Here is a 19,058-nt window from a genome sequence, read left to right as displayed (position 1 = left end):
GCTCAAACTCCTCGATTACCAATACTAAAATAGATACACAAATTAAACACTGATAATAAATTAAGGACAGATATGGCAAGAAAGATAGATACAGGATAGAGAGAATGAATGTGATTGGTTGATTTGGTGGCAAACGGGTTCAAAGCGGTGAGGGAGTAAGATGGCTTGACAGAATACACACAATTAGGGAGCAAAGGCAAATAAAAAGTGTATTGTTGAAAGTTATCCCACTGAGAAATGTTATGTTGATTAGCCATGTAAAAAGACAGGCTAAAATAAGGCTACATGGGGTTTAAAAGTTTAGTAATGTCTACATCTTAGACTACGGCTTCTTGGGTAAATTACAAAAATAAAGCATTATCTTGGACTTCTCTGGTGCATATTTGTGATATTTACAGCTGTTTATGTATTGTTTAAATACGTAATAAAGTATTTACTGCTTGGTCTAAAACTGGGCTACCCATTCCTGAAAAGATCCTGGGCTACATGAGAAGTAAAGCATAGACACAATGCTGAAATGATGTCTAGTGCTCAGGCGGTATATTTAATGCATACTCTATATTATTATTACCTGTGCCCGACCTCTGCGTTTTTTTTTGTTTTTGGAACGTACCCAAACTCGGAAATAACAAAATCCAAAAACCCAACACCCACCTGATGCAGGTGTTCATGAAAGCTGAGTTTAAAAGTTGTGGTGGATGCAGAGCAAGTTAGAGCAGCCAGAGAGCAGAGGAATTAAATCCAGTTCACTTCTCCCTCTGCCTTCCTGTCTCTCTCTCTCTCTCTCTCTCTCAATTTCAATTTCAATCAGCTCTATTGGCATGGAAAGTAATTCTTATGTTGACAAAGCTTACATAAATAATGGTAACAATAATTAGTAATCATAAGCAAACAAAATGATTAATACTACAATCTGTAAGGAATAACCGTAAACAAATGCAGATTAAATGGATCATGTAACATAAAACACACTCATTAATCCTCATTTTGGTTCCTCTCTCTCTCTCTCTCTCTCTCTCTCTCTCTCTCTCTCTCTCTCACTACAGAATCCTCATTTCAGTGACTTTGTGGACAATCTGACGGAGTACCAGACCAAGAACCTCCTGGCCATCCCCATCATGAACGGTAAAGACATGGTGGCCGTCATGATGGCCATCAACAAACTGGACGGGCCGCGCTTCACCGCCAAGGATGAGGAGGTAACACCGGCTGCCGGGCCGCCACTTTCACTACCATCACAAAGTCTGTTTCATATATTACTTTCCAGAACTGGTTTACTGTATTTACTCCTTTACCAATCCCAACAGCAGTGGTGGAAAAAGTCCTCAAATCCTTTACTTCAGTAAAAGTAGCAATACCATAATGGAAAAATGATTCATTAAAAGTAAAGGTCCTGCATTCAAAAGTTTACTTAATTAAAAGTATAAAAGTATTAGCAGTAAAATGTACTGAAGTATCAAAAGTAAAAGTACTCATTCTTTCAGAGTGTTAAATTATTGATGCATTAACCTGTAAGAAGTATTTTAATGTTGTCGGTCTAACTGCTCCATCTACTGTTGGGGAGTTTAAACTCTTAACAATGCAACATATTTTATGAGCTTATCGTATGTTTTGCATGTAAAACCTTATTCTGCAAAGTAACTAGCAACTCCAGCCGGCAGATAAATGTACTGGAGGAAAAAGTACAAGATTTCCCTCTGAAATGTAGTGGAGGAAAAGTAGAAAGTCTCACAAAATGGAAATGCTCAAGTAAAGTGCCAGAACCTTAAAACTGTATTTAAGTACAGTATTTTGAGTAAATGTCCTTAGTTACTTAACAGCAGCATGTGTCGTGCACACTTTCCAAAAAAACACCACTATCTAGCCTCGATGAAACCCGGCCACTTTTAAGCAAAATAAACCGAAAGCACTCTTTTATGTCCAAGAGTTAAAAAGCCTTTCATTGCTGCAGCTACTCTACGTGTTTCAGCAAAGATGCTCCTGATGAGCTGTGCTTCACTTGCACTACAATGAATTCTGCCTTCCTGGCTCGAACCTGAGCGCTGCTGAAGCATGGAGGATAGCCACAGCAATAAAAAGGTTTGCACATAAAATCCTGCCTCGGCTTTCTTTTCCGGAAAACAGATTCCACCCTTGACTCCAAAGAGCACCTTTCTGTAAGCAGGCAGTATTAAACAGACGTACTGGAGCATGAAGCAGAGACACTGTCCGTCCTCTCAGCTTAATAACACGGTCATTCTTTACATTGGCTCCCTTGGATATTTCTCTTCTGAGCTTTCCTATCTTTTCTCCATCTACCTTTGTTATATTCTGTGTGACTTCCCAAAAGACCAGAACTTTCTCTACCTGCAGTAATTGGCTGGCTGATAGAGAGTAATCCAACGCACACCTCAGTCTATAACTTCACAAAAATCTTAAATGTCTTTTCTTTAATTTTTTTTTTCCTTTACAAAACCTCTTATGATAAAAGCATGCAGCACCTTAGTATATATATATATATGTATATATATATATATGTATATATATATATATACATAATAGATACAGCCTGAAGCCAATTTTCATCACTACTTCCATAATCTTCTAGCCATTCTGCTGTAGTTTACCATTAAATGATAATTAATAAGTATTACATAATGATTAAGTCACCATTTATTAGTGATCGTTATTATAAAGTCTTACCGCTATCAGCTATCTTAGGACCTTTGCTGATAAAATAGGGGCATTTTGAAGATGTAACTACCTGCATTTTTCAAATATTGACCAATGAACATCATGTAACAATTAAAAAAAATTGTATATAGAGGGTTGTGGACTGACACCCTTCATATATAGATTTGTTTAACAGTTACTTCATATATCAGTGTACCTTTCCCTCAGCACTGCTGTTTGATTCTTGCAGCTGAAAATGTTCCTCCCAGACCAAATCAAATCGCTGACTGATGAAAGCTGAGCGCTGACAGTGTTTTGGTTTCTTCCAGACTCTAAACAAGTACCTGAACTTTGCCAACCTGGTCCTGAGGGTTTTCCACCTGAGCTACCTGCACAACTGTGAGACCAGGAGGGGGCAGGTGAGTCTGGAGAACAATACTTCAAAACATGATGTCTACAAGTGATTTAGCCTCTTTCATTTTGAGTGTTAGGTTTTTATTTTTCATAAAACTTAAACTCATAAGCCCTTGTACTAGCGCTTCTTAGGCTGTGTTCACACTGCAGTTAAAAGTGTCCCAATTCTGCTTTTTCCCCCTCACATGTGACACAGATCTGATGTTTTATAATCAATTTAGTCAAAACTCAAAGGACTGTAACCAAAGTGTGTTGGAAACAAGCAGGAGAAACGTACAGAAATGGATGTGATGTGTTTTGTTTCTGTTACTCCGCAAATGTGTGTCTTTTTAACATTGCTGTCAGTTCATATTGGTATCAGATATGGGTTATATCCTAGATTAGTTATGAACAGTCATCCAAAAAAAAAAAAAAAAAAATCAGAAATGAGCAGCAATTCAGAATTGAGCTTGAAGGCCTGCGGTGTGAACGCAGCCTTAAACTTTCTACTGAAGTGGAAGTTGAATTTATTATATTCTTGCTCACAGTTAAAAACTGAATAAAAGCAGAATTTACATACGAGTGACGGCCTATATAAAAGTATGCAGACAGATAAACATGGAAAAACATACAAGAATGCAGAGAAATAAATATATAAAAACATCCTTCTTCCTTATCTTCCATTTCCTATCCTATTCTATTCTATTCTATTCTATTCTATTCTATTCTATTCTGTTCTGTTCTGTTCTGTTCTGTTCCATGGTCCAGGTGCTGCTGTGGTCGGCCAGCAAGGTGTTTGAGGAGCTGACAGACATAGAGAGGCAGTTCCACAAAGCCTTGTACACTGTCAGAGCTTTCCTCAACTGTGACCGCTACTCTGTGGGCCTGCTGGACATGACCAAGACCAAGGTGGGTTACCATGGATACACACCCAGAGGCGGGGCTAATCTTAAAATAAACCAAAAACAAATAAAAACGCCAGAAAGGTGCACAATCATCCCCTGCTGGTGGATCTCTATTTAAGCTGCGTAGCTTTAGATTGTCGTATGCTAAATCTACACATCTATTCTATATTTGTTTAGTGTGTCAGGGTTTTAGCGGAGTCAAGTTTCGCACATTTTTCTCTTTCAAGTGTCAAAAGACAGTAAAAAGAACTGTAAAAGAACTGATAACTATGATAATAATAATAATAATAATAAACTTTATTTGTATAGCACCTTTCATACAAGAATTGCAGCTCAAAGTGCTTTACAACAGAGAAATTACATGCACCAAGTGCTTCACATAAAACTTGATAATGATAGTGAGAATAAGATAAAGAGGAGCATAGAATACATAAAATGCATCTTCACATGAAAATAGACATAGAATGAGCATAACATAAGATGGAAAATAAAACCCACTGAATAACAACAAAAATATGAGGAATGCATAACATAAGATGGGAAATAAAATCCACTGTAAAATAATAATAAAAATAAAGTTAAGTACATAGGATGCATAAAATCAAGTAAAATACACATTTTAAAAGAAGTGCAGCAGTGCATAAGTGCGATGCTAAAGATGCTAAAAGGGATAAAGACAGACTGGTATCACCGCAAAACATCCCAAAAGAAAATGCACTATGGGTATCTTTTCATATAAATAAATGTCCATTATGCCAGTTTCTACTCTCTCTGCCTGCTCTAACACAACAGTGATCCAACCTATATCCGGTTCATAAAGCTTGTGCATTGTTGTTTTTGTACAGTACCGTTCTCATCCTGGTTGGATTTTAATGTCTTTTGTGTCTCTGTTTGTTGACTAGATATTCTTTCTCCTTCTCTTTTGAGGAAAGATATTTTCAGAAGCTCCTTTGGGGTTTCTGTGTCTCGTCTGCACAGCTTGACTTTCTTCTCTTCTCTCTTTTTTTCCAGAGTTGTAATCGCTTACATCAATAAACCAAGCGAATACTTAAAAAGTCTATTGATCAGTGCTATCTATGTACTATCTAACTATATATGTATTTCCGATAAGTAACATGTTGTCATAAATGCTACTTATTGGCTGTGGCTATCACTTAATTACAAGCAGCTGCCATTCGATTCGTAACACCTGTTATTTGAGAACAAACACATGTTGTCTGCCTCCACAGATGGCTGTCTGCTGGATTTCATGAATAAAACACTTAACACTTAAAAATAAATATAAGTAGTGCAGCTTTGGGCTCCTATCTTGGGGGAACTGAGCACTTTGTGAAGACAGTAGAAAATATGACACACTGCTGAGAGGGAGCTGTAATCAGCATTTGAGGCGAAGCGGAGCTGTAGATTGTACCTACAGTGTAAGTGCAGCTAAATAATGAAACAACAGAAGAAGCCTTTAGATCCAGACCACTGGCTGTGCAACACAACTAACTCTAAATCTACTGCTGTCTCTCTCGTGTGTGTGTGTGTGTGTGTGTGTGTGTGTGTGTGTGTGTGCAGGAGTTCTTTGACCTGTGGCCAGTCCTGATGGGAGAGGTTCCACCTTATGATGGACCCAAAACTCCTGATGGCAGGGTGAGGAAATACTGACTGGTACTACAACTACTGCTAAATCTAGTGCTGACAGTACTACTGCTACTAATACTACCTCTATTACTACCTCCTCTACTACTGCTACTGCTACTACTACTGCTACTAATACTACCTCTATTACTACCTCCTCTACTACTGCTACTACTACTACTACTACTACTACTACTACTACTACTATGACTACTACTACTACTACGACTACTGCTACTACTACTACTACTACTACTACTACTATGACTACTACTACTACTACTGCTACTGTTACTGTTACTACCTCTATTACTACCTCCTCTACTACTGCTACTACTACTACTACTACTACTACTACTACTACTATGACTACTACTACTACTACGACTACTGCTACTACTACTACTACTACTACTACTACTATGACTACTACTACTACTACTGCTACTGTTACTGTTACTACTGCTACTGCTACTACTAGTACTATTACAGCAGATAGTGTTGACATTTTGGAATATTACTGTATTTACTGTTGATCTTGAGATATTTACTTGCAGAGGAGTCTCACTTTGACTGTGAACTTGCAAAATAGGAATATTTTTTAAGATTCAGTAAACTTTAGTATTCGAATATTGACTGGTAAGTGTCTGTCCAAAACAGTTAATATTGTCATGCTATCTTACCTATACTATACTATACTATACTATACTATACTATACCATATCATGTAAGCACAGTATGCAGGGAGGGTTGTTAAGGATCAGGCAGTTTATCACTTTGATTGTTCTGGATTATAATCTTTATATCGGTTGTCTTCTAAAGGAAGTTATCTTCTACAAAGTGATTGATTACATTCTCCACGGCAAAGAGGACATCAAAGTCATACCGTGAGTCTCAACACACAGCTGTGCTCTCTTGGTTGTTTTCCTGTTGTTGGTGGTGGTGGTGATGATGATGATGATGATGATGATGATGATGAAATTGTTCTCATGTACCCTCTGTCCCCAGGAGCCCTGCACCTGACCACTGGGCTCTGGTCAGCGGCTTGCCCACCTACGTAGCAGAGAACGGACTGGTCAGTGTCTTTTCTTCACCTCCCTTTCCCCTCTTCCTTTATTTAAGGAAAACTCTGCTGTGATATTTTCAACACAGTCTCGCAACATTTTGTGAAATGAGCTCAAAGATTATGTTCCTCCACCATGAAAGGATTATGTGACAGTAAAACGAATTGGACACGCAACAACTTTGGTTAAGATAAGGGTGAAGGTTAGGTATAGCTAACGGAAACAGTTTGGTTATGGTTAAATTAGAAAAAAATATATATTTCTTTCACAGCAGAAAAATAAGTTAAAGTATTTTTCCTACTTTTCAGGCCTGGATCTCGTTATTTGCATTTTAAGACTTCATGCTCATTTCACAAAATTTCATGAAACCAGTTTGGAGATTTTTGTCAAAATATCATTGTCCTATCATTGCACTATTCTACACTGTGTACAAAATACTACACTATAACACTTGCTCTTGCCATGAAACAGGTTGAGCAGGTGAATTCAGGTGGAAACTTCTGATTCCTTATTGATTTCAACAGTTAAATCCACTTCAGTCACGAAGGGAAGATGGGAGATAAAGGAGATAAAGGAGATAAAGGAGGGGAAGCAGGTTAAAGAAGGATGTTTATGCCTTTAGACTGCTGAGACAGGATTGTGTATAAAGGGGAAGAGTTACCTAAAGTTTTGTACACATTAGGTATATTTTAGGCTTTTTCTCCTCTTCCTTTAACAGTAGAAAAGTGTATTTTGGGGTTTAAGAGAGGGCCAACAACATTTCACTGGTTTGTACAGAAAGTGGCTCTAAGAAAAGTCATGCAGGAATATTTTGACTGCTGAGAGATTTCAGTTCTAAAATTCACAACTGTACTCAGCTGGCATTGGCTTGGTATTGTATTGGCTTTTGTAGTGTTAATTAAAAGTAACCTGCATAGGACTTTTTTCATGTATCATCATAAAGTGGACGTTAACGGCCATTCTGCAGCCTCAGTGAGCTGCTGTCTCCCGTTCCTCCTCCTTACTGTTATGGATGAGTAACAGAAGGGTTTTCTAATATTACTGTGGGGAGTCGAGTCCTCGGAGCTCCTAAATCAACTAAATGAAGGCAAGAGGCAGAATTAGATTTACATTTTAGGCATCTAGCTGACGACCTTTTACAGTGTGACTTACAGTATAATGAATGATCAGGCAGGTAGCGGTGTCTTGCTGAAGGACAGTGTGACAGGTCACATGGCTGCTGATGGAAACACGCTGGCTGTTGCAGGCACTGAACATGTGACTTTTTGTATAGGAACGGTTTCTGTAACCCCTCGGTGAAATGAACGACTGAATGAATGAAAGAACAAATTAATAATTGTCTGATGAATAGGTCGAATCCGAACAGCGGCCGCTCTGTTCAGCAGGGGAATGATAAAGTAAAGCAATACCAACAAAGAAGACACACTGGAGGATTATCGGGCCAATTTACACCAGATTTGCCGATCACAACAGTTGGAGTGGAAAAACCCAAATACTCTTATGGTGTTTTTTCGTAGTTTTTAATGCACAATGAGGTTAGAGGTTGTGGCATCAGTGATGTATCAGGAGTCAGCGGGATGATCTCAGTTATATTGTTAGGTGTGTGACGCCCCGTCTTGTCTAATCGTCTAGTGTGAGCTGATTTACAACTGAGAGACAAAAACAATCTGTGAAATCTGGTGTTATTTTTCTGTGATGCAATGTGGGGTTTTTTTTTTTCCCAATTATAGTTTTTATTGTTTCCTTCAGACAAACACACAATCAAACAACACAAGACTTAAGGCACAAAGAAGGAAAAGAGACAAATGGAATAAAATGAAATAAAAAGATAAATAAAAAGGGAACATGAATGATAATGAATACTAAACAGACATGCATTAAAAAAAATAAAAACAGGTCATACCAAAACCACAAGCCACAACAACAAAAACAAAGAGAAAAAACAGACACAAACCTACATTAATATATGGATGATTACAGAAAATGATATAAAAACAACATAAAATAAATACAAATACAATTATCTTCAGGAAACTATGATGCAATGTGTTTTTAAAGTCTTCTAGTGTTTCTTCTGCCTTACTGGATTCAAGAGGAAGAACAAAATTCTTATTTCTCTTATTTCTCATCCCAAGTTTTAGACCACAACTTTCCCTTGTCAGAGTGAGAGAGTCCATTTAAGACCGGTGCGCTTTAAAATATCTTTATTTCAAAATATCTTCATTGTAAGCGGCGGGTGGGCAGACGAGCAGAACGCCATTAGGCCTTATTACACACTTGTCAGTGTGCACGCCGTTGTGGAAATGAAATGTGCACAGCCTCACGCTGCTGCGATGTATAATTGTAATTTCTGTGGCCGTTGTAATTAATCACACCGCGCTTTTCCCCCAAACCGCTCAGCCGGCCGCCGCTCGTCCATCCGCCCCTCCCTCTGCCTCCACCCCTCCCCGTCCTCCTCTTGTCCTTTCGTTGTCTTTACTTCTTTTTCATTTTTCAACTCGCCATCATCTCTCCCGCTCTCGTCTTCATCTTCTCCTCCTCCTCCCTTTTCCTCCTCTGCATCTTATATGAGGTGAAAGCCCCCATTCCTCCTCCCTGGAAAAAAACGACTTTTTCAGAAATTGAGAAAAAAGACACGTCAGATTGGCGCTAATGGATTTTTTTGAGACGACACAAGGGATTTTGAATAAGCTTCACTGGCTGAAGGACAGCGAAACTCTTTAAAGTCTCCATGAAATGAACTCCCAAATACTTTTACTTCCTGGAAAACAGAATATCTTTAATGGTGACCTCATGCTGCACCAGGAGGCGTATAAATAAAAACTCCAACCAATAAAACCATCACAGATTTTTAAACGGTCCCGCCCCCTTCCATCAAATTAAACTGCCTTTCCCTCCATAGCTGATCCTCCTCTTCACTTCTCCCCCTCCTGCCTTCAGGGATTGCATTGGAAATTAATGTTTGTCCTCTATAGATATGCCTTGTATATGGATATTTGAACATGTACCGTATATTTCCTTTTGCCCAAAGCTGAATCGAACCAAACCAAATCAAATCTCCTTCTATCTTCTTCTCACCTCATCCTTCATCCTTCATCCTCTCCTTCTCTTTTTCAACAGATTTGCAACATAATGAATGCGGCCGAGGATGAAGTTTTCGAATTCCAGGTAAGATGGAGCATTAAATAAAAAACACACTTTATCCTCAGAACAGGCTACAAGACGAGGATGGGAAGTTCATTTTCAACATCCAGTGCTTACAAATTAGTGAATTCCCAGAAAACCCAGATTCAGTATTACAATCTCTGCCTCCAAATCCAATAAATATGCTGGTAAATGACTGAAATCCAATTTAGAGACTGTATGTTGAATAGTTTTATCATCATCTACAACCAGTATCAATTGTTATTTCAAGATTTTTCACATTCATTCATTTACATATATCATTTACTCCCCTATTTCTGCCAAGTAAATGTAATGTTTTTATAGTAATTAATAGATTACATCAGGATTTTGCAGTCAGATTACAGTAATTGCATTAGGTGTAATCCTTTACTTCCCAGCCCTGTTAAGAGAAATAATGTAGAGCTATATGTAGAAGTAATGTATGAAAAATTAATGTAGCTGTATAATGGGCCTGATGTACTGTAAGAGGCCACTTGAGAGCAATCGTAAAGATACAGTCTGCCGTATAGTTCTACTTTAATAATATATCCCCCCATCCGCTGCTCTCCTTACCATATCGTTTTAAATTGGTTTCTTGAGGGCCATAAAGCTGCTATTGTACTTATCGTTATTATACTCAGTGTCTGATACAGTGGTAAGTCCCTCTTCATGCATTTATCCTGCATCAGTACTGCAGACCGTTCTGTCCTGAATGTTAAAGGAAAAAATCCCCCTCAGATCCTCTTCCACTGCTAGATCTCATCAATCTGGGATGTTCAGCACATTCCAGGAGTTAGTTTGTGATGAAGTGTTGTAATTTACTTTTTTGGGTGAACCCACTTTCCCTGAACCTGCCTCCTTCTACTTCTATGCCAGTTAGTGAGCAGCTGCGTTGCATTCGGGTCTCTCTCCTGCTCCTGTGGGTGGAGAAACTGGTCTCTCTCCTCTTCTACGATGGATTTCTCCCTGTATGATTGTTGAACGTCTCTCGGTGCAAAATGGCGGCTCTAGAAAGAAGCCCTCGCTCTTTGATTCTGAGGGACTGACACCAAAACCTGACGTTTACCGCTGATGTTTTACATCCTGAAACATTTTCTCATATCAAACTGGAAATATCTGGAGGTGACGTCACCTCATCTACGATTGGCCGGTTATCCACCAAGAAGAAAAACACAACAAACTACTAAATGGAGCCAGGAATGCAACGTACATCACCTATAGATGTTTATTGACAGTGTTAAAGTGTTTTAAGGTGGATTTTTCCTTTTAAGGAGTGGAAGTGAGTTGGTAGAGTTTATTACAACACAAAGCTCTAGTGTCTCAACCAACTGTCAGACCGCTCCTTGTTACTTTTTACATCTAAAAAAGCAAAACATGATTTTTCCAAACTTGTTTCCTCTTATATTTCCCTTGAACTTAAGAGGAAACAATACATTTTGCATGGTATCTGCTTTCATCATGATAATAATAATGATGAAGTTTTAATAATGATGTTAAAAAAACAATATAATAATAATATGATACACCCATTTAACATCTCCTGAAAAAGCTGCTTATTCTATGCCTACAGAAGTAACAATTTAGATGAAGTAGCCTATATTCTCAGTGAAAGACAATGAAATAATAGATTTTTATCTGCCTTTGTGTGTGTGTGTGTGTGTGTGTGTGTGTGTGTGTGTGTGCAGAAAGAGCCTCTGGATAACTCCGGCTGGACCATTAAGAACGTTCTCTCTCTGCCAATCGTTAACAAGAAGGAAGAGATAGTGGGCGTGGCCACGTTCTATAACAGGAAGGACGGGAAACCCTTTGATGAAATGGACGAAACTCTGATGGAGGTACAGGCTGTGTGTGTGTGTGTGTGTGTGTGTGTGTGTGTGTGTGTGTGTGAGAGAGAGAGAGAGAGACTGTTTCTGTTTGTGATTCAATTTGTGTTTGTCTGGCTGTGTGTGTGTGTGTGTGTGTGTGTGTATGAGTGTGAGAGTGAATGTGTGCGCAAGTGTGTGTGTTGTGCACGTGCCCTTGTGAGAGTGTGTGTGTGTATCGATCCACCTGAGTGTTTGCATATCTGTGTGTGTATGTGTGTCTTTATATAAATGTGTGCATGTGCTTCCATTTTTGTTTGTATGTGTGTGCGTGCATATCTGTGTGTGTGTGTGTGTGTGTGTGTGTGTGTGTGTGTGTGTGTGTGACAACACTGAGTCACTGCTTTATAAATAAACCCAGGCCATTCAGAGTGTCTGCATTATTTATCATTGGGCCTCAAGGCTTTTTACTGAAGCTTCTCTATCTTCCTCTCTGCTCCCAGTTTTATCCTGCTGTCCTTTTAAATCAAGTAGTTCAAAGTAATCATTTTCATTTCAGCATTTTCATATAAATAAATGTTCGTTTTTGCTACTTGCCAATTACTATAATATAATTAGTGATTCAGCCTATATCTAGTTCATGAAAGCTTTTCCATTTGCTGTTCTAAACACAGTTTGTTTGGAATAAACAGAAGAAGAAGAACTGGGTAGTTAGCGTGAGCAGCGATAGCCACCATGACTGAACAGACAGAGAAAAGAGAAACTCAAACTGCATTAACAGAAAACCCAAGGAAAAAGTTTGAGTTAAACCTCAGTGGGCGGAGCCAAAGAACCACAATTTTTCTGGCTAAGTAACGTTAGACTGAAGCTCAGTGAAAAGACAAGAGGTAAGAGAGGAGGAGCTGATATTATGAAGCTTATCGAAAATACAATCTATCCATACTAAGTTATCTAGGTAAGCTAGTTAGCTAGCTGCTGACCTCCCAACATCATGAATGACATGGTCATGAATGAAAAAAGAAAGTCATTGCATTAATATTTTTGTGTATAGTTTGACCAGAGTTTCCTTCTTTGCCATTCAAGTTTGCCAGAAAGCTAACTTGTGCTCCAAAAGAAAAACTGTGCTTTATCTCAACCAACAACAGAGATTATTTCTGCCTCCAAAGCAGCTCTGCCTCTTGAGAAATGTTTGTATAATTGAAGTCTGTACAGAATATCCAAGCTCTGCCCACACTGTTTGATTGACAGCTGATCTCTGGGTAGTGAAGTGCAAAAACACAGCAAGCGATGAGCGCTGAGCACCAAAGATGTCAGCAAAACCAAAAAAGACGAGAAACTCACAGATTACCTCTTTAATGGTATCAGTGGGTTAAAAACTGCTGAATGTGTTTTTCCAGCAGTGTCTGGTGTGTTTTTACATAAAGCCAGGCTCATGCACTCTGTAATTACTGTCTAATTTATGTAGGAGTATTGTGTGCACTGTGCCAAGTAGATGGTGGGAATTGATTTTGGGAATTGGGAGATTTTTGGCACAATGGGTGCTATAAATAATCTGCTATATTAATATATGATATGTTAATTCTCTCTCTCTCTCTCTCTGTTCCTCTCTCTCTCTCTCTCTTTCCCTCTCCTCCTCACTCCCATAACACACACACACACACACTCTCTCTCTTGCATGCTCTTACACACTCACACGCGTAAAAACCCGCATTTACCCATCCACCCTCACCCACACACACACTCTCTCACACTCGCACTCACACACACACACACACCCCCATGTCCAGTCCCTGACCCAGTTCCTGGGCTGGTCGGTGCTGAACACCGACACGTACGACAAGATGTACAAGCTAGAGAACAGGAAGGACATCTTCCAGGACATGGTGATGTACCACGTCAAATGCCGCAAGGACGAGATCCAGAACGTACTGGTTAGTAAAAACAGAAAGACCGAGACCTGGTTCTCTAGTAACTAGTGGGGTTCGGCCGACATGGGTTTTTCCAGGCCAATACCAGTAGAGAGATTTTGGGATTGATGTTGCTGATATTCTGTATATTTAAAGGGGGGGGGGGGGTATCCTAGGATGTGGCAATTCTTAGTTTTTATGGTGATTTTAGTACTTGGAGGTGTGAAGTAATCACAGTAAAAAAATTGAATCATGTCACTATGCCATTTCCCCACAGTCACCAACTATAAAACACGCCCCCTTGTACAAGCCAGTCAGATTTTGCTCCAGTGTCTATGTAGACACTGGACTGTCTGAAATCGACCAATCAGCGCTAAGAGGAGGCCGGGCCTTCCAGAATGGCCAGCCAATCAGAGCAGTAGCTCATTAGCATAAGAAGCTGCTTATGTAAAACAACCTATTTTTTTTGTAGGTGGGAAACAAACGCTGGGAAGTAAATAGCTAAAGCTATAACTAAACGATTTTTACTGACAAAAACTTAACAGATGTATTTTAAAGACACTAAGTAATTATATAAAATTGCTGAAAAAGCAAATGATACCCCTCTTTTAAGTTTGACCATTTTCATGCCAAAAAGTTCCAAACAATTCCAGAAAACAACAAGGATTCAGCGTTTCCCCCAGACTTGTTATTCCTGTCAGGGTGGAAAAGCCTCTGAAACAGCATTTAGACCTTCATGGGGACACTAAAACTTTCCATTGAAACTCAAATGAAATCCTTTAAGGTGTGTTGGCAGCTCCTTAAGGCAGAGTGAGGCAGGTTTCACTGCAGGTTTTACAGACTGACACTCCTGAAAAATCACATCCTCACCTCCATCATCAGCAGGGGGCAACACTGACTTGCCGGTATCTGAATTTTATTGAAAAGCCAATATCGGCCCAATAAATCGGCAATAAGATATATCGGTTTAATCCTAGTAACTATAAAAACGAGATATTGCAACAAATATTGCAAGGACAAAATTCACAATATACTGTTAATAACCACAGACAGAGATGCTACTGAGAGGGAGAGACATGGTTTTCTACTGCAACAAGTGTCGCTGGGATGATAACTGTAATTTACTGGTTAGTAAATGGAGAAAAAGACACTTTAGTGCCTTGCTCTACTCAGCCATGTTAGTGCTAGACGAGACAAAACCAGTCTGAAACCAGTCGGTCGATGTGGGTGATATGAGCAGGAGGTGAGCATCATTTATAAGCTGAAACAGGCTGTCAGATTTTCTATGAGGCGATCTGTCAATGGGAAGACTGACAGAGAGAGAGAGAAAGAGAGAGAGAGAGAGAGAAAGAGAGGGAGAGAAAGAGGGAAAGAGAGAGAGAGGGAGAAAGAGAGGGAGAGAGAGGGAGAAAGAGAGGGAGAGAGAAGCTGGTTTGGCCTAAGAGCAAGAGTGAGTTGATTGATACTGAACTATTACATCCAAGGTGAGCGCTGATGATGTGTGCGTGTGTGTGTGTGTGTGTGTGTGTGTGTTTCCCCAGAACACCAGGGAGAGATGGGGGAAGGAACCTGACGAGTGCGAGGAGGAGGAGCTCCAGGAGATTCTGGTAAACGACAACAACAAACAACCACAACAATTAAAACAACAGCAACAACAACATGGAGAACAGCAGTAACCATAACTATAAGATCACTGGCAACAAAACAATTACAACAACAGCAGCAACAGTGAAATCAACAACAACAACAACATCAGAGCGGTTAAATCATGTGGTTTCCCTGGTTACAGAACCATTTTGGCAATTTGGCCGGGTTTAAATTCACAACAGTGTTTGGTATTTAAGCAAGAAGAGAAAACCAATTTTATTTTACTTCTGTGAGAAAAGACAGTAACATTATCACTTCTTCCTCCCTGACAAAACAAGGAAACAGACTCATTTGTATGAATTATACCATAAAAGACAGTCGGTGTATTAGAGAGGAAGAGGCGATAACGTTACAACCATGACTAAATGATTCTAAAAATCAGTCGCTCATCACTGATATTAAAATACGGTCTACTATCGCTCTGTCTGTCTGCAGTCGGAGGTTTTGCCGAACACGAAGAAGTGTGAGATCTTAGAGTTTCACTTCTACGACTTTCATCACACCGAACTGGAGCTGGTGAAGTGCGGCATCAAGATGTACTACGAGCTGAAAGTGGTGGACAAGTTCCACATCCCCAGAGAGGTGGGTGGGTAGTTAGTACACTGTACTGTATACTATATATATATATATATATATATACTATCACATGTAGTGTCCACATGTGCTACAAACACATCGGTGGATAAGTTCCACATCCCTTGAAGTTAGATGCAACCATCAGATATGGTATCCAGATGTGCTAGAAATTCAAAATGGTGGATAAATTCCACATCCCCAGAGAGGTGGGTGGGTAGTTAGGAAGTTAGTTTGTTCATTTGTTCGGTTGTTCATTTGTTTGTTCGTTATTTAAATTCCACTTCCCCAGAGAGATGGATGGGTAGTTACTTAGGTAGTTAGTTAATTAGTTAGATAGTTATTTAGTTTGTTAATTTGTTCGGTTGTTTGTTTGTTTGTTATTTAAATTCCACTTCCCCAGAGAGATGGATGGGTAGTTACTTAGGTAGTTAGTTAATTAGTTAGATAGTTATTTAGTTTGTTAATTTGTTCGGTTGTTTGTTTGTTTGTTATTTAAATTCCACTTCCCCAGAGAGATGGATGGGTAGTTACTTAGGTAGTTAGTTAATTAGTTAGATAGTTATTTAGTTTGTTAATTTGTTCGGTTGTTTGTTTGATTGTTTGTTTGTTAAATTCTCCATCTCCAGAGAGGTGGGTGGTTATTATTATTAAATGATTAAACCTTTATTTAACCAGGTGAGTCCCATTGAGATTACAAGATCTCTTTTTCGAGGGAGCCCTGGCCAAGATAGCAGCAATACAGAGTTTCAGACAACATACAAGCAAACATTAAAAGCACATAAAACAAAACATACAGTAGTTATTTTGCTAGGTAGGAAGATAGGATAGTAAACACTAGGATAGTTTGGTAGGTTGGTCAATAAGAAGATAGAGATAGGTAGTTAGGTTTGCAGTGTATTGTAGTTGGTTAGTTAATTAGATCGGTAAGTAGTTAGGTGGGTATGTAGTTAGTTAGTTAGGGATGCAGGTAGTTTGGTAGTTGTGTAGGTAGGTAGGGTGAGAGGTAGGTAGATAGATAGATAAATAGATAGATGGATGGATAGATAGATAGATAGATAGAAAGATAGATGGATAGATAGATAGATAGATAGATGAATAGATAGATGGATAGATAGATGGATGGATAGATAGATAGATAGATAGATAGATAGATAGATAGATAGATAAATAGATAGATAGATAGATAGATAGATAGATAGATAGATAGATAGGGTAGTTCCTGATGAGGACATGCTGTGCATTAGTTCTAGGATATGGAGGGATGAGCTCTTTGCCCTAAGCTGCTCAACCAATTTTTGCTTTTGTGTGTGTGTGTGTGTGTGTGTGTGTGTGTGTGTGTGTGTGTGTGTGTGTGTGTGTGTGTGTGTGTGTGTGTGTGTGTTCCAGGTGCTCGTGCGGTTCATCTATTCTCTCAGTAAAGGCTACAGGAAGATCACTTACCACAACTGGAGACACGGATTCAACGTCGGACAGACCATGTTCACCCTGCTGATGGTGAGAGCAGACAGACAGATAACCTTACTCATCCTTCTCCTCTTTTTCCTCTCCTCCTCATTCTCAATCATTCCCCTCTTTCCTCCCCAAGTGATCATTACTCCATCTCCTTTTCTTCTCCTTCTTTTGCTACCTCCTTCTCTCAGTCTTACCGTTCATCTCTCCTCTTCCTCCTTCTCTTCTCTCATCTCCTCCTTTCTCCTCGTATCTTTTCCTCCTCTCATCTCTCCTCCTATCTCGCCACATCTCTCTCACCCCCCCATTCCTCCTCTCATCTCAATCCCTCCTCTTTCTCCTCTTTCCATGTTCTTCTCCTTCTCTTCCTCTCTTCTCCTCCTCGTCTCTCCACATTCATCTCCTTCTCTCCACCTTCCTCTCATTCTCAGAAATTATCTCTCCTCCTCTCTTCATCTCTCTGATCCAAGTAATGAACCTCCTTTCTCTTCCTTCCTCTCTTCATCTGCTTCTCCTCCTCCTCAACTCCTCTCCCATCCCTCCTCTTTTCTCCCTCTCTTCATCTCTTCATCTCTCCATGCTCCTCTCCTTCTCTCCACCTTCTTCTCACACTCGGGAATGATCCATCCTGTCTCTCTCTCTCTCTCTCTCTCTCTCTCTCTCTTCCTTCCTTTCCTCCCCATCTCCTCCTCTATCTGATCCAAATAATCTCTTCCTTCCTCTCTTCACCTCCTTCTCCTCCTCTCTCTACCTCCTTCTCACCCAAATAATGATCCCTCCTTCTCCTCCTCTCTCATTCCCTGTTATCACCGCTCCTTAGTTGCCCTCACTTCCATCTCTACGCTTCATTGGCTGTAATGAGGCCTCCTGAACTCTAGTGTGTAGTGTCAAGTGTGTATGTGATCATGCGTGCGTGTGTGTGTGTGTGTGTGTGTGTGTGTGCATGCACCCTTGTAAATGTGTTTGTTTGTGTCCATGTTTATGAGTTTCTTTATGTGTGTATGCCAGAAATGTAAATATGCATGCTTACCATTATGTGCGTGCGCCCATATAGGTGTGTGTGTGTGTGTGTGTGAGTGTGTGTGTGCACGAGAGAGAGACATCATCGAGTGTGTGTCTGTGTGTCTGTACATGAAAAGTGAATCAGTGTGGCCTGAGCTGGTCATTAATAAGGAAACCATGGAGTGTCATTATTGTCTAGACAGCCCCTGTTGGGAAACCCCGTTAACGTGTGTGTGTGTGTGTGTGTGTGTGTGTGTGTGCATGCATGTGTGTGCGTCTTGTATTTTTAACCAACTCTTATAAAATTCTCTCTGCACAGTTTTTGTCCTTCTGTTTCTTTACTATTGTGGACATTCATGAATGAAATAGATAAGATTTCTTTTGCGTGTGCATGTGTGTATATCTACATGTATGTACTGTATATGTATATGTTTGTGTGTGTGTGATTACATGCATTAATGTATATTATGTATGTGTGTGTACGTGCGTGAATGCCTGCCTGTGTGTGTGTTTGTGTGCATGTTTGCAAATGGGCATGACTGTTTGTATGTGTGTACATGTGATCATATGTGTGCATGCGTTAATTCATGAATGCATGCCTAATGGACACTATTAATAACATGAATCCCCTTGTGTGTGTGTGTGTGTGTGCGTGTGTGTGTGTATGTGCAGACAGGTGATCTGAAGCGTTACTACACTGACCTGGAGTGCATGGCCATGGTGACCGCCGGCCTCTGCCACGATATCGACCACCGAGGAACCAACAACCTCTACCAGATGAAGTGAGTGAGAGAGAGAGAGAGAGAGGGGGAAGAAAGGGAGAGAGAGAGGGAGAGAGGGGGGAAGGGAGGGAGAGAGAGAGAGGGAGAGGGA

The 19,058-nt window shown here is 39.8% G+C and overlaps 1 protein-coding gene across 1 annotated transcript in view; it reads left to right on the top strand.

Annotated features, from left to right (window-relative positions):
- The window catches only part of pde6a (phosphodiesterase 6A, cGMP-specific, rod, alpha), a 41,126-nt gene that overhangs the window by 8,518 nt on the left and 13,550 nt on the right, over positions 1 to 19,058 (top strand). Inside the window, exons 4-16 of the mRNA XM_071899956.2 lie at positions 1,047 to 1,199; positions 2,982 to 3,071; positions 3,814 to 3,954; positions 5,511 to 5,585; positions 6,396 to 6,460; positions 6,582 to 6,648; positions 9,758 to 9,805; positions 11,488 to 11,637; positions 13,392 to 13,535; positions 15,053 to 15,118; positions 15,594 to 15,740; positions 17,121 to 17,228; positions 18,858 to 18,967. Coding sequence (XP_071756057.1) covers positions 1,047 to 1,199; positions 2,982 to 3,071; positions 3,814 to 3,954; positions 5,511 to 5,585; positions 6,396 to 6,460; positions 6,582 to 6,648; positions 9,758 to 9,805; positions 11,488 to 11,637; positions 13,392 to 13,535; positions 15,053 to 15,118; positions 15,594 to 15,740; positions 17,121 to 17,228; positions 18,858 to 18,967 — 1,364 coding nt within the window. The remainder of the gene's footprint in view (positions 1 to 1,046; positions 1,200 to 2,981; positions 3,072 to 3,813; positions 3,955 to 5,510; positions 5,586 to 6,395; positions 6,461 to 6,581; positions 6,649 to 9,757; positions 9,806 to 11,487; positions 11,638 to 13,391; positions 13,536 to 15,052; positions 15,119 to 15,593; positions 15,741 to 17,120; positions 17,229 to 18,857; positions 18,968 to 19,058) is intronic.

Source organism: Centroberyx gerrardi, chromosome 16, assembly GCF_048128805.1.
Source record: "Centroberyx gerrardi isolate f3 chromosome 16, fCenGer3.hap1.cur.20231027, whole genome shotgun sequence".
Lineage (NCBI taxonomy): Eukaryota > Metazoa > Chordata > Actinopteri > Beryciformes > Berycidae > Centroberyx > Centroberyx gerrardi.
The sequence above is the reverse complement of the archived record's forward strand: the minus strand, read 5'-3'. Positions and strand labels throughout refer to the sequence as shown.